The sequence below is a fragment of the Propithecus coquereli genome, unplaced genomic scaffold (genome assembly GCF_000956105.1).
Source record: "Propithecus coquereli isolate 6110/MARCELLA unplaced genomic scaffold, Pcoq_1.0 Scaffold689, whole genome shotgun sequence".
Taxonomy (NCBI): Eukaryota; Metazoa; Chordata; class Mammalia; order Primates; family Indriidae; genus Propithecus; species Propithecus coquereli.
In genome coordinates this window covers 262,345-275,903 of record NW_012152940.1, presented here as the reverse complement: position 1 = coordinate 275,903, position 13,559 = coordinate 262,345, and the positions used below count along the sequence as shown (strand labels likewise).

The 13,559-nt window shown below is 39.2% G+C and overlaps 1 protein-coding gene across 1 annotated transcript in view; it reads left to right on the top strand.

Moving 5' to 3' along the window:
• CNOT6 (CCR4-NOT transcription complex, subunit 6) overlaps positions 1–13,559 on the top strand; it is an 88,088-nt gene that overhangs the window by 32,845 nt on the left and 41,684 nt on the right. Inside the window, exon 2 of the mRNA XM_012660888.1 lies at positions 10,031–10,144. Within this exon, the coding sequence (XP_012516342.1) occupies positions 10,033–10,144 (112 nt within the window). The 5' untranslated portion in view covers positions 10,031–10,032. The remainder of the gene's footprint in view (positions 1–10,030; positions 10,145–13,559) is intronic.

Genomic DNA, 13,559 nt, shown 5'->3' with positions numbered 1-13,559 from the left:
CTGGTCTCAAACTCCAGGCTTCAAGCGATCCCTCCACCTTAGCCTCCCAGAGTGCTGGGATTATAGGTTTGAGGCACCTTGCCTGGCCCAGAAGGTGAATATTTTAAAGAGTGGTAAGCTTGCCATCCCAGCCATAATTTTAATTTAAAATTCCAGAATATTTCTATTAATTATTGTGTTTATGTGATATTTCGAATGTCTTATAGGATTGGTAGAGACAGAATATAGTAAATTAGTGTTTGTTGTTACCTAAAATTGTTTTAATGTATCTGTGAGTGAATTGTCATTTGGATAGTATTCAAAGAGGGAGTAATTCGGGCAGGGGGTGGCTTTAGTGGCTTGACTTTTTTTAATATTGGAAAATAGGGAGGTTTTTTTGTGTATACGTAATTTGATTTCCTTTCTTTGTATATTTCCTTGTCCATTTTAAAACACCACCATTTTCCTACTTCCCTTTCCACCAAAAGCATGGCTTGGAACTTATTTCTGTTAATCTATTTTGAAATTTGTAGACTTCTTCATTAAGTTTTCTTCTCACTTTAAGGTATGAAAATAATGAGCTGTAATAAAGACATAGGATTATTGGAAACATGAGTTACATTGTATTTTAGTTTATTCCTGAAAGCTGTGGGTTTCAGAATGGTCTTTGAAGAACGTTCAACAAAACTCAATATTGTTTTGCCTAATCTTGCTTTGTTCAAGGCATTGATGGCTCTAGTGTTCTGAGAAAACTGCTTGGGAGCAGATCCACTCTGGGGTGGGTAGGAGAGGGATAATATTTCGGCTTAATCTTGAAGTATGGGTAGAATTTCAATGGGAAAATGACATAACTAATGGCTTGGAGATAAGGCAGTGTGGAGCATATATGAAGGATGGCAGTTTGGTATTTGCATCAAAAAGTACAGAGAAGTATTGGGACAAAAGTCCGAAAGGTAGGATATGTTGAGTTCTCAACCGTGGAGTTTGAGTTTATTTTCTAAGCAGTAGAGATCTTAAGGGGAGAAAAGAGGATGACATCATTTTAAAGCTTGTATACTTTGCAATTTTATAGTCAGAAGTCTGCTCTACAAAGGATGGCTCTTTTTACTGAGTTTGGCAGTAGAATTAGAACTTGGCTTTAGGAAGAGTAATTTGAGGGTGGTAAATAGGGGAGTTGTAATCTTAAAAGCAGAAGTACCAAATAAGAGGCCATTTTCACGGCTGAAAAAATGTGAAATAAAGTCCTAAATTAGAGTGGTGGCAGCGAAAATAAGAAAGGATTGTGGTGTGATTGCGTGGTTGTGATATTTTTGTTTGCTCTCTTAGTTTAAACGGTAAGCGTATGTATTTCTTATTTATTCTTTATTCATACCATTTGTCAAAGTGCTTGACACATACAGTAGAAGGTGCTCAGTAAATATTAATATTTGTTGAATGAACGATTCTGTAAAGAAAGCTCCCTTAAAGCATGGTTCTGCTTATCAAATTGCTTTTGGATTTTTTTTTTTATGAAAACCTGATTTTGGGTCCTGAAGGAAAGATAGACCAGTTCATTAGTGTGAGATGCTAGGTATCCCATTACATAAGACACTGGGAGATACAGAATGGGGGTGTGGGGGGGCTGATGGATGCTACAGTAAACACGTGTGCAGAGCGGGGAGTACCGAACCTGTGTCTTCCTTGGAAAGGGTGTGTAGAGGCTGTGACATGTCACGTTAGTTCCTGTGAAGCGTGAGTAGGCGTTTAGGGTGAAGGTTGTCTTTGGTAAAAGGATTAGCACATATTGAAAGACTATGTCTTAGAAGTAGATTTACTCTAATTTAGGGCTTTATAAGGCGGCATCTGTGGAAGTGGCTGAAGATGAGTGAGGAAATAGTTAGCTAAGTCCGGGTTGTAAAGGACTTTCAGCTTTGGATTTTATCTGGGCAGTTAGGAAGGGCCATCTTAGGGTTTTTCCAGGAGAGTGGCCTACACAGGCGCCAGTCAGGAAGCTAATCTACGACACCGCAGAGGAGGTTGTGTGACACCTGATGCTGAGAGATGAGGAGGGTGTATGTTAACTTCAGTAGCAGTGACAATGGAGGAGACAGGTTAAGAAATCCTGAGTAGGTAAAAATCAGTAGAATTTAGTGAAAAATTGGATAAAACTTAGTGAACAATTGTACTGGAAGAAATACATTGGCACCAAGATTAGTGTCACTACTTTCAGATGTGCCCTAACTTGCAGCAGTGAGAGGAGCCTAACCAACCTAAGAAAAGGGTCTTTCTGTAATTGAGTTTATTTCTTCCTGCTTCTCTCCCTTCTTTCCTTTGCCTCTCTTCTTTTTTTCTTCATGATTGGGAAAGAAGTAAAACACAAAGAACGGAAAAGGAGAAAGTAAGGAACATGTAAAAGACAAGAGTAGGATTGGTGAAGGGGATAACAAGTTCTACCTTATGATCAGAAAGTAATGTGTGGTGCCGTTTTCTTAGCATTTCTGTCAGTGCTAGTGATTCATCTAATGCTTTCAACCTGGCTCATAATCCTTGCCTGAATATGGTTGATTAGAAATTATAAAATGATGTTGCTTTTAAAAAAATTCTTTCATACTTAATTTATTACCTATCGTTCTTTTGTAAAGTAGAGCTTTCCTTCAACTGGGACTGTTTGATTACTCTGAATACAATTCCTACTGAAGGGATAACGACTTAAATTTTTCTCTTTAGTTACCGATTTTCGTAGTTTATTAACTGCCTCAGATGGTGGCTGGCTTGCAGGCTGTGTGTGCTCCAGGCACTCTCCCTCTCCCCCCCACGCCTTGATTACTGTCGTAGTTTCATCTTTTACATCACTGCCAGCTGGCTTTCAGCGGCACAGATAGGATCATGTTATCCCTCTTTGGTTTTGGCTTTCTTTTTTTCAGGTACTCATGGATTTTTATTGATTCATTGTGTTTCATTCCATTATAATTATGATTCTTTTTGCTCAAATTGTCATAACAGTGTGGCCCTTCCAGCTGGCTCCTGTATCATGTTGACATGGTGAGCCCATTAGACTTAGCTTTGGGGCACTGAAAGATGTCCTAAGCTCATTTTATATACTTCCTGCCCCAGACTTGTAATTGGCCATTTTACATAGTACTTCGCTTTCCTGATTTTTGAGCTCAAAACTGAGGATTCGGGGTGCTATTACTCCACAGGTAGCATTGCTTCTAGAAGACTTCAGTGAATAGTTAGAAATAAATTAAAAATCATGAGTTTATGTTAATAGTCTCAAGTTAATTTTAGTATTTTCATTTAATTTCCTTGATTTATAAACATCCTCTTATCCTGCAAATCTTGGTTGCTAATGTCAGCCTGAAATGAACAACCAGAAGCCTGACTCTGCAGAACCAAGAATGTATCTGGGAGTAGCAGGGGATCGCAGTCAGGGATATTGTGTGCTGTGAGGGATCATAGGCGTATCCAGAGAGGTTGGGGAAAGGGGAAACTCAGAGGGGAAGTCCAAGTAAGCTGTTTTGTAGCAAAGACTACTGGTTACAGGGGCTTAATTATTACAGGAGTTTGTGTTTATTGGTAGAGATAGCTATGTCAGGCAATTTTGCAAACAGCTTATCTGGAATACTTTGATGTTGAGGGAATCGTTGGAATAGTGAGGGCTCTTCCTTCATGTCCTCCCAGCTCCATTGAGGGTCTGACGTTAGTGACTCCATTTTGATATTGATAACTTAACACTAACATAAATGTAAGTACTTATTTGCTTAATACTACAATATGAAGTAAATTTTTTTTGTTTTGTTTTTTTGAGACAGTCTCACTCTGTTGCCCGGGCTAGAGTGCTGTGGCGTCAGCCTAGCTCACAGTAACCTCAAACTCTTAGGCTCAAGCCATCCTCCTATCTCAGCCTCCCAAGTAGCTGGGACTACAGGCGTGCGCCACCACACCCAGCTAATTTTTTCTATTTTTAGTTGCCTGGCTAATTTTTTTCTATTTTTTTAGTAGAGGCAAGGTCTCACTCTTGCTGAGGCTGGTCTTGAACTCCTGACCTAAAGCGATCCTCCCACCTCCGCCTCCAGAGTGCTAGGATTACAGGCGTGAGCCGCCATGCCCGGCCTGAAGTAAATAATTCAATATAATTCCACTAGCTTGCTTACTTAGCCTCATTCTTTTCACAGCTGCATGAATTTCCATGGTATGGCTGTATATGTTTTTATTGGTGGCCATTTTAGATTAACATTTTTTTCTGTCATAAACAGTGTTGTAATGAGTACTTATTTAGCAAAAGTACATGCGTGTTTTCTTAGTAATTTTTCTCGTGTGAAAAAGTCCTTTTGTTTGTCCTCACATTTGACCAAGTGTTTGCAGTATAGACTATTTTTTTTTTTTTTTTTTGCAACAGAGTCTCACTGTGTTGCCCGGGCTAGAGTGCCGTGGCGTCATCCTAGCTCACAGCAACCTCAAACTCCTGGGCTCAAGCGATCCTCTTGCCTCAGCCTCCTGAGTAGCTGGAACTACAGGCATGTGCCACCATGCCCGGCTAATTTTTTCTATATATTTTTAGTTGTCCAATTAATTCATTTCTATTTTTAATAGAGATGGGGTCTTGCTCTTGCTCAGGCTGGTTTTGAACTCCTGAGCTCAAACGATCCGCCTGCCTCGGCCTCCCAGAGAGCTAGAATTACAGGCGTGAGCCACCGCGCCCGGCCCAGTATAGACTATTTTTTAGTGGAGGTAAAATTTACATAAAATGAAATGTGTGGCTAGGCCTTAAATGTACAATTTGAGTTTTAATAAATGTATATACCCATATATACCACACCCCAATTAAGATACCGAATATTTCCACCACTCTGCATAGACGCATCCACTGTTGTGATTTTCGTTACTACAAATTCATATACGTGGAATCTCTTTTGGGTCTCATTCAGTTAATGTTTGAGCTTCACCCGTATTTGTGGGTATAGCAGTTCATCAGTTCATTCTTTTTTATTGATCAGTAGTATTCAGTTGTGTGGACATATTGAAATTTGATTGTCCCTTCACTGTTGCTGAACATTTGGGTTGTTTTCAGTTTTGGACAATTATGAATAAAGTTGTTAGGAACATTTATACACTTTTTGTGGATGTGTATTTTTATTTTTGGGGGGTAAATTCTTAAAGGTAGATATGCTGAGTTATAGGGTTGGTAATTACCATCTTGGATATCAATAATTTCTTTGCTTTTCTTCCGTTTTTATCATGAAAACATGTTTAATTTTGCCCACTTTGTCTTTCATGTTACTGGGACTATGTTTATGTATTTTCCTGTTAACTTGCCTTTTTGCTTTAACCTTGTTTTAGATATTCTAGCATTCAAATACTTATTTTTTTTCCATTAGGACTCTGCAGTCTCTTTTTATCTCAGTTTGTCTTGTCCCATACTTCTTTATTTGTGGTTTTTGAGTTTTGCATTAATTTCTTTAAGTGTGAGAAGCATTTCCTGTGGGTTTTTTTCCTATTTCTGTAATATTTCTCTTTTCAAAGTGGATTCTTCATTAGTGTTTTGCTCTGTTTGTGTTAAACTTACTTGTGTTTGACATTGGCCACTCTGTGTTGATTTGCTTTTTATTCAAACATGGTGTGAGTGGATGTGGTATGGTATGAAATATATTTGGGTTTTTTCCTGGATTCTTGTCACAGAGCACCCGAAACCCTTGGAATTTCCCTGTGATAGGAATGTCTTTTGTTATTCATAATAAGCCCCCTTTGAGCACACCTTAGTTTATACTAATCAGGTGACTTAGGATGGGAGATAGTCTCGTGATGAGGCTGTTCACCAGAAAGACCCAGTGATTGGAGGGGTGGAAGTTTCACCCTCTGATCTCTGGGCAAGGGGAGGAGGGTTATTAGCGATCGTGGCTGTCAAGCTCTATAAAAGCTCTTGAATGACGGTATTTGATGAACTTATCAGGAGGTTCTAGGAGGGCGGCTCACTTGGAGAAGGCATGGAAGCTACGCACTCCTTCCACCATGCCTCGCCCTATGTACCTCTTCATTTGGCTCTTCATCTCTACTTTATAATGTCTTTCATAGTAAACAGGTGAGCGTAAGTGTTTGCCTGAGTTCTGTGAGCCATCCTAGCAAATTAATCCAACTCAAAGAGGGAGTATTGGTAGCCCTGATTTATAGCTGGTTGGTCAGAAGTGTAGATGACAACCTACTACTTGAGATTAGTGTCTGAAGTGGGGAACAGTCTTGTGGGACTGAGCCCTTGATCTGTGAGATCTGATTGTAACTCCAGGTAGAGAGCATCAGGATTGAATTGAATTATAGGACACTCGGTTGGTTTCCCTGTCCCTGTCTCACTTTAAGAAAAACCAGGAAAGGGAGTGGTTGGCTGCCTAGGCATAAATCATGACTCTGATGAAATGATCACAGGTATAGGGCATGGTTTTCAGATTTCTTAGTTCAGTAGCACTTGTCTGAAGTGTGATCAGACTCTGGACATTGATTCACACTAAACTCAGATGAGATTGGTAAATCAGACCAAGAATTCAAATGATTAATAGGACTAAAATACTGTTCTCAGTTGGTCAGAGCAATTTCTTACCATTATTAAATTCTGTTTAAGACAGCTAATGCAGATTAAATGGTTGTTTTGTAAATATTAATAGTATCTTGTCAGAATAAGGACATTTGGGTTGTCTTATAGGAATGCTGTCATCAAGCTCTAGTAGCCTTACACAATATTTTATATTTCCTAGGTTGTTACTGGTATATTAGTGTCATTCAGAAAGGGCACTTAACTTTACCATTGTCCTCTAGACAGAATAAACAGTTCTTTAGTGTATAGCTTTGTGTGTTGGACATTGTGTATCATTCTAAAAACTTCAGTTATTGTATTTCTATACTAAATAAATTGATATGTAAGAGAATAGTTTATCAGTAATACTTAACAAAACCATGTTTTAGATGTGTATTTCTTGTGCAGATTGTCTCACCATTAATATTCTTATTTCAAGCAGCTTTTTAGGATTACTTACCTCCTCCAGTGCTTTGTCAAAGTCCATTTCTGTGTTTGAAGAATACTTCTGCTTCCCATCAGCAGGGAGGCAGCACAGCATAATTAAAGTAACCAACTTTTAATCACACACATTCAAAGCCTGACTCTGCCATTTCCCGGCCTTGTAATACTGGACAAATTGCTGAAACCTGCAGTCTTCAACCCCCAGGCCATGGTCTGGTACTCGGTCCATGGCCTGTTAGGAACCGGGCAGCTCATCACCTCGTGAGTTTCCCCTACATCCCCCAACAAAAAATTGTCTTCCCTGAAACTTAGGAACCGCGCCATGTATGGCGGTCGGGTGAGTGAAGCTTCATCTGTATTTACAGCCACTCAGCTCAGCTGCTCCCCATCGCTGGCATCACTGCCTGAGCTTCCCCCACCTGTCCGTGGAAAAATCTTCCATGAATCCCGTCCCTGGTGCCAAAAAGGTTGGGGACTGCTGGCTTAAGCCTTTTTTGACTTTAGTTTTCTGTTGGTAAAATGGAGATAATTACAACTCTGCAAGAAGAACTAGGAAGAGACTAAATCTAGAGAGATAGGAGGAGAACTAAGAGAAAAGCTATTCTGGAAGCCAAGTGAAATAAATGTTTCTAGGAGGGAGCTATCATCTATATCAAACATTGCTCAGAAGACAGGTAAAAAGAGGTTTGAGAAATGACCATTGGAGATAAGAAGGTGAGGTCACTGGGTTTCTTCTTGACGGTTTTTGGTGGAATGTTGAAAACACTAATTTGAATGGGTTTAGCTGGCAAGAGAAGAATAGGAGACAATGTACACAACTCTTGGGGATTTTTTGCTGCAGAGAGAATGAGAGAAGGGTAGCAGCTGGAGGGAGGAATGGGGTTAAAACTTTTAATTGAGGAAATAATACCATGTATACGTGTGCTAAGGGTTTTTTAGAAAGATGCAGCAGGGAGTTATAACGTGGTGAGAGAAAGCAGAGACTTGCCGGAGTCATGTGCTTGAGTGGACAGAAGGGTGGGAGGGTTTAAGTGCTCAGTGGATTAAGTGCCGAGAGTGAAGGCCGTGGGTCCTTGGTAAGAGCGCATGGATGGGCACGGGTGGCGGTTCATAGAAAGGGCTCTGGCTTTCTGTTTCACTGGGAGAATAGAAGATTATCAGCTGAGAGGGAAGATGGAGGAGTAGGTAGGTATTAGAGGTCCGAAGAGAGAAGTCATGTAGGAGAAGGGGATAGACTAGGAATTTACAGTGTCATTTCTAGGCAGCGTAAAGAGTCCATGTCAGGTGAGTCGGTGCTGACTGACTTGCTTTAAATTCACAGAGTCACAGGTTTTTCTCCACCTGTGTTGAACTGCATAGGTATACAGAGTAGGTGGAGTGTTGGTTAAACTAGGGTTATAGTTTATTTGAAAGAGTAAGATAAAGTGAGACAGGGACAGGGGCTTTGAGAGAATATGCATGGGAGTGATATTTCATTATAACTAAATATTTCAGAATGTTATTTATTATATAACAGACAAGGATTAAAAATAAAAACATAACCACAAGCAAAATGAACAAAATACTTCTTTAATATTTATCTTCAAATTTCTCTGGTTCTCAAAAGTGTCTTTTTACATTTGATTGGTTCAGATTTTAACCAAGTAAGGCCAGTACGTGCGTTTAATTGCTGTGTCTCTTAAATCATTTGTTCCATGTCAGTTTCCTCTCACTCCCCTTTTTCAGGCCATTTTTTTGTTGAAGAAATTAGATATTTTGTCATCCACAACTTTCCGTATTCTCCATCCGGCTGGCTGTATTTTGTTATATTTTTAATTATTTTTTTATTTTTAATTGTAAAATACACATAACATAAAATTTACCATCATATTGAAATGTACGCTTCTGTACTATTAAGTACATTCACATTGTTGTGTCCTGTGGGTATTGTTTTTAACATATTCTTCTAGATCCCTTACTTTCTGTAAATACACTGGTGCCAGATCTAGAGAGGTTTGATTTAATTCCAGTTCAGTTTTTTACTTTTTTTTTTTTTTTTTTTTTGAGACAGAGTCTCACTGTGTTGCCTGGCTAGAGTGCCGTGGCGTCATCCTAGCTCACAGCAACCTCAAACTCCTGGGCTAAAGCGATCCTCCTGCCTCAGCCTCCCCAGTAGCTGGGACTACAGGCATGCGCCACCATGCCCGGCTAATTTTTTGTGTATATTTTTAGTTGTCCAATTAATTTCTTTCTAATTTTAGTAGAGACGGGGTCTCGCTCTTGCTCAGGCTGGTTTCGAACTCCTGAGCTCAAACAATCCGCCCGCCTCGGCCTCCCAGAGAGCTAGGATTACAGGCGTGAGCCACTGCGCCCAGCCAATTTTTTACTTTTTTGGTGAAGGGCCAAGGGCATAAATAGTGTGTTTGTACTTCATATAGCATCTCCTCAGAAGGCACATAATGTCTGGTTGTCCTAGTGATGAGCTTGATCATTTAGACCGATCCATTTAAAAATTTTCCATTGATTTTTTTTTTTCTCCTCTAGTGGTTTTGTTAGCCATTGCTGATCATTGTTCAGATCCATTATTTCATCAGAGCTTATAAAATAATTATTTTCCAATAGTGTAACTCCCTTTGCATTTATTAGCTAGAATTCTGTTAAGAACATTCACTCATCTAGTTTCTGCCAGAAATGCAGGATAAATGCTTGATTCTTTCCTGTTACTTTCCAGTTATCAGGTGACTAAGTTGGTTAATTTTTAGTTAAAATTATGAATTCATGAAGTTCATAATGACTCAATGAATTGTAGTCATTATTGTGATGTTCAAATTGTCTTATTATTGGCCAGTGGAAGCTTCTAAAAGCTGGCTCCTGTCTCCTCCGTAACTGAGCATCCTGGGTAGTGCCTAAGCTTGTTTGTGTTTGTCCTGTCCTGAAGTTAAAATCATCCATTTCTCCAAGGAGCCCCTAGTTCCTTTCAGTGGGATTTAGAGTTCGTAATATGGGTGTCTACTTTAAAAAGGTGTTGTTATTTTTGTTTACTTGGTTCTTCAGAATACCACTTGGTTTCTTTTCTTGATTCAACAGGCATGCCCAAAGAAAAATACGAGCCCCCTGACCCTCGGAGGATGTACACAATTATGTCTTCTGAGGAAGCAGCAAATGGAAAGAAGTCACATTGGGCAGAGCTTGAAATAAGCGGTAAGACATGGAAGCATGAATTTATGGTATGGAAATTAAGATATGGTAGAAAATTAAGTTTTCTAATGCCAATACACAAAAGAAGCAATGATTGTGTTTTACAAAAAAGTGCTAATTTATCTTAGAAACAGGAGGGTTCAATGGAAAGAACATGGTTTGAGTCAAAGTTCAAGACCCATTTGTTGCATATTCTTTCAGTATCCATGTCCTGTTGTACAGTGGGGATAATAGTGACAAGGATGAAATGAAAATTTACAGGTGAAATGCTAGTATGTTAGCTAACAAACCAGTGGTTTGTTCTGATACTTACTTCTCTGATAAGGTGGTATTGAGCTTTTGCTTTATCAAATAATAGATTTCCAGTGGAGTAGGAAATGGCTGGTCTTTATAGATTTTGGGATAGTTTTGTTTCTCCTATTTTCTTCATTTGCTTTTCAGTTTGTGTCTCTGGGGACAGCTTTATTCAGAAACTCAAAATCTTAAAGAGTTTGGAGCAGATCTCAAATTTCCCCTTCACTTTGAATGCCATATTCTAAGACATAGACATATTCATGGAAATATACAAGCCTTCGGACACAAAGATACCCTTTTCCCAGCATCCCTGCCAGTGGGCATATAGTCTCTTTCTAAATATTTCAGAGGTGGTGAAGGGATATTATTACTTTTCAGGGCAAACAATGCTAAAGAAATTTTGTGTTACTGTTGACCTAATATGCTTACCCATACCCTCCTTCCGATTTGCCCTAATTTTTGCCTTCTGAAACAGTACAGAACAAATTTTTTCTTCTTCCGTCTGATTGCTGTTTATTTTTAAAAATTTAATGCAGCAAACATACTGAGCATATGGTATGTGAAAAATATTTTGTCTGGTGCTGGCCCAGGCATATGGAAGAAGATGCATAGATGAAGAAAAACCCCGCAGTCCCTGTCCTTAGGGAGCTTATGACATATTAGGGAGTGAAAGGAAAGTAATACACAAGTGTAAGTAACAGACAAAATAGAGCTACCAAGTCTAGGTATAAAAGTGCTATACAGGAAGCAGAAAGAAAGTAATGATTCCTCCTTTGTTAACTCAAAATTTCCAGTTAATCTATTAAGTGAACTTAAATGCCCTCCTTTGCAACCATAGAAGTCAGTACCCACATGGGTCTCTCCTGTTTTCCCTCTTCTGATTTCTAGGGTGTTGGACTTCATTAGACCAAGTTCAGTTCAGTAAAGTAGGTGTGGTAGTAGACAGTGAAATTTCTCTCTTCTTTCCTCTCTCCTGTTAAATTTGGCCTTCTGTGCCAGGAGCCCAAACAGAAATACACTCTCTCATTTAGTAGTTACTCTCAAAGCACACAACTCTCACTTTTCCCTTTTAATTTCTGCAGGATTGGTATTTAACTATATTTTTCTCTCCTTTTTTCAGCCTGAATTAGCAGTTTGTGAATTATAAATCCTTTGTTTGTAAGGAAGTTTCCCCTATCTTACAGCATCAGGGTAAGCTAGGAAGTACTCACTTAGGTCATTGAGATTTTGTCTGTGAGGCTAAGGGGATTCTTCTTTCTCCCTCCACTTCATGCTGGGAACTCCTTGGCGATCTTGAGTCACTGTTGTCTGCTTACTCTGAAATTTAGGAAGAAGTTCTGTGAAAAAGATACAAAGGAAGAGAGGAGACTCCTCTAAAGTAACCTCCTTAACACGTAGTCATCTTTAACAACCATCCTCATGGAGAATAAACTATTGGTTGACTAGGTCTATACAGTGGGACCTTGTAATTAACAAAGCCACTTAATACGTAAGCTCCTATGTGTAGAAATTGTCTAGGCTGAATTCATTTCACGCTAAGACTGTTATTTCATATAGGTAATTTAGCATCGATTCCTTAGGATCCTGTGATTAAAAAGTTCTCAGGATCTGAGATCACTGAATCCTGGAACTGCAGTTAGCTCCTGTGCTGTTCTGGTTCCAGGGCTTGGGGGTGAGAGTTCCTTGTGCCGTTTGAAGGTAACCAGATAAGCTGGACCATTCTCTATCGTTTACTTTTTTTGTGTGAGACAGAGTCTCACTCTGTTGCCAGGGCTAGAGTGCTGTGGCGTCATCCTAGCTCACAGCAACCTCAAACTCCTGGGCTCAAGTGATCCTCCTGCCTCAGCCTTCCGAGTAGCTGGGACTACAGGCATGCGCCACCATGCCTGGCTAATTTTTTGTATATATTTTTAGTTGTCCAGCTAATTTCTTTCTATTTTTAGTAGAGACGGGGTCTCACTCTTGCTCAGGCTGGTCTCGAACTCCTGACCTCGAGTGATCCTCCTCCCTCAGCCTCCCAGAGTGCTAGGATGACAGGTGTGAGCCACTGCACCCAGGCTCTATCATTTACTTTTTAAAGAGAGCCACCTTCTTTTTTTAATTAAAATGAAGCACAGATAAAGAAAACCAAGCAATATGTTAATGAATTATTATAAGGCCAAAAAGCCTTGTGACCACTATACAGGTCAAAAACTAAAACTTTTTCACTTGCCTAAGAACACTCTCCATATATATACCACAACAGTCACACTACCTACCCTTCTCCCAAAGTAACCATCATCCTGACTTTTAAGTAATTGCTTCCTTGTGTTTCCGTATAGTTTTAACACCAAATTATGTATACCTGAGCATCACAGTTTTGTTCCCCCCACTTTTTGTTTGGTATGGCTTAATTTGCAGGTGTCTCTTCCATCTTTTTCTTTTCCTTACAATTAATGTGTCTGTGGGTGAACCTTTTGTTTCCCCACAGTCTTTTATTTTGCTGATTGCATAGTCATAATGCTGTTTAGCTTGTTCTTCATCCTCAGCATTTCATGCAAATGGGCAGCCGGATCCAGAGGCTTGATCAGACTAAGGTTTAAGCCCTTTGACAGGACTTGAGGTGTTATTTTACAGGTAGTGTTGTGTAGGTGGTGGTGTACTTTTTCTTGAGGAAGCATATAAGGTCCGAATGCCTTTTCTATTGCTGTTCATTGCCTAGGGCTGTTAATTCTTTGAGGGTTGCAAAATAGTGATATTTTAATTTTATCATTTGTTTTTTATTACCTTAGATACATTTATAAAGAGACACTTTCCCTCATTTGCTGATTGATTACCTAATGTACAATTTATATAGGAAAGGCAGGAAAACATGCTTGTTTTTTTAGTTTTGTTTACTAGTTTTTAAGATAAACTCATCTTTTGAAGGTTACCAATTAGAATTTTTTTAAGTATCATTATTAACTAGTATATTTAAACATTTGGGTTTCATACTTATTTGGTGAGTTACAATTATTACCTCTGTTGATACTTAAATTGTCCTGTTGTTGGCTAAGAGAGAACCTCTTTAAATTGACTACTGAGTTCTTCGACAGAACCGTAGTTGTGTTTGGTAGCTCCTTGCTATCTGGCATGACGAGGTTTT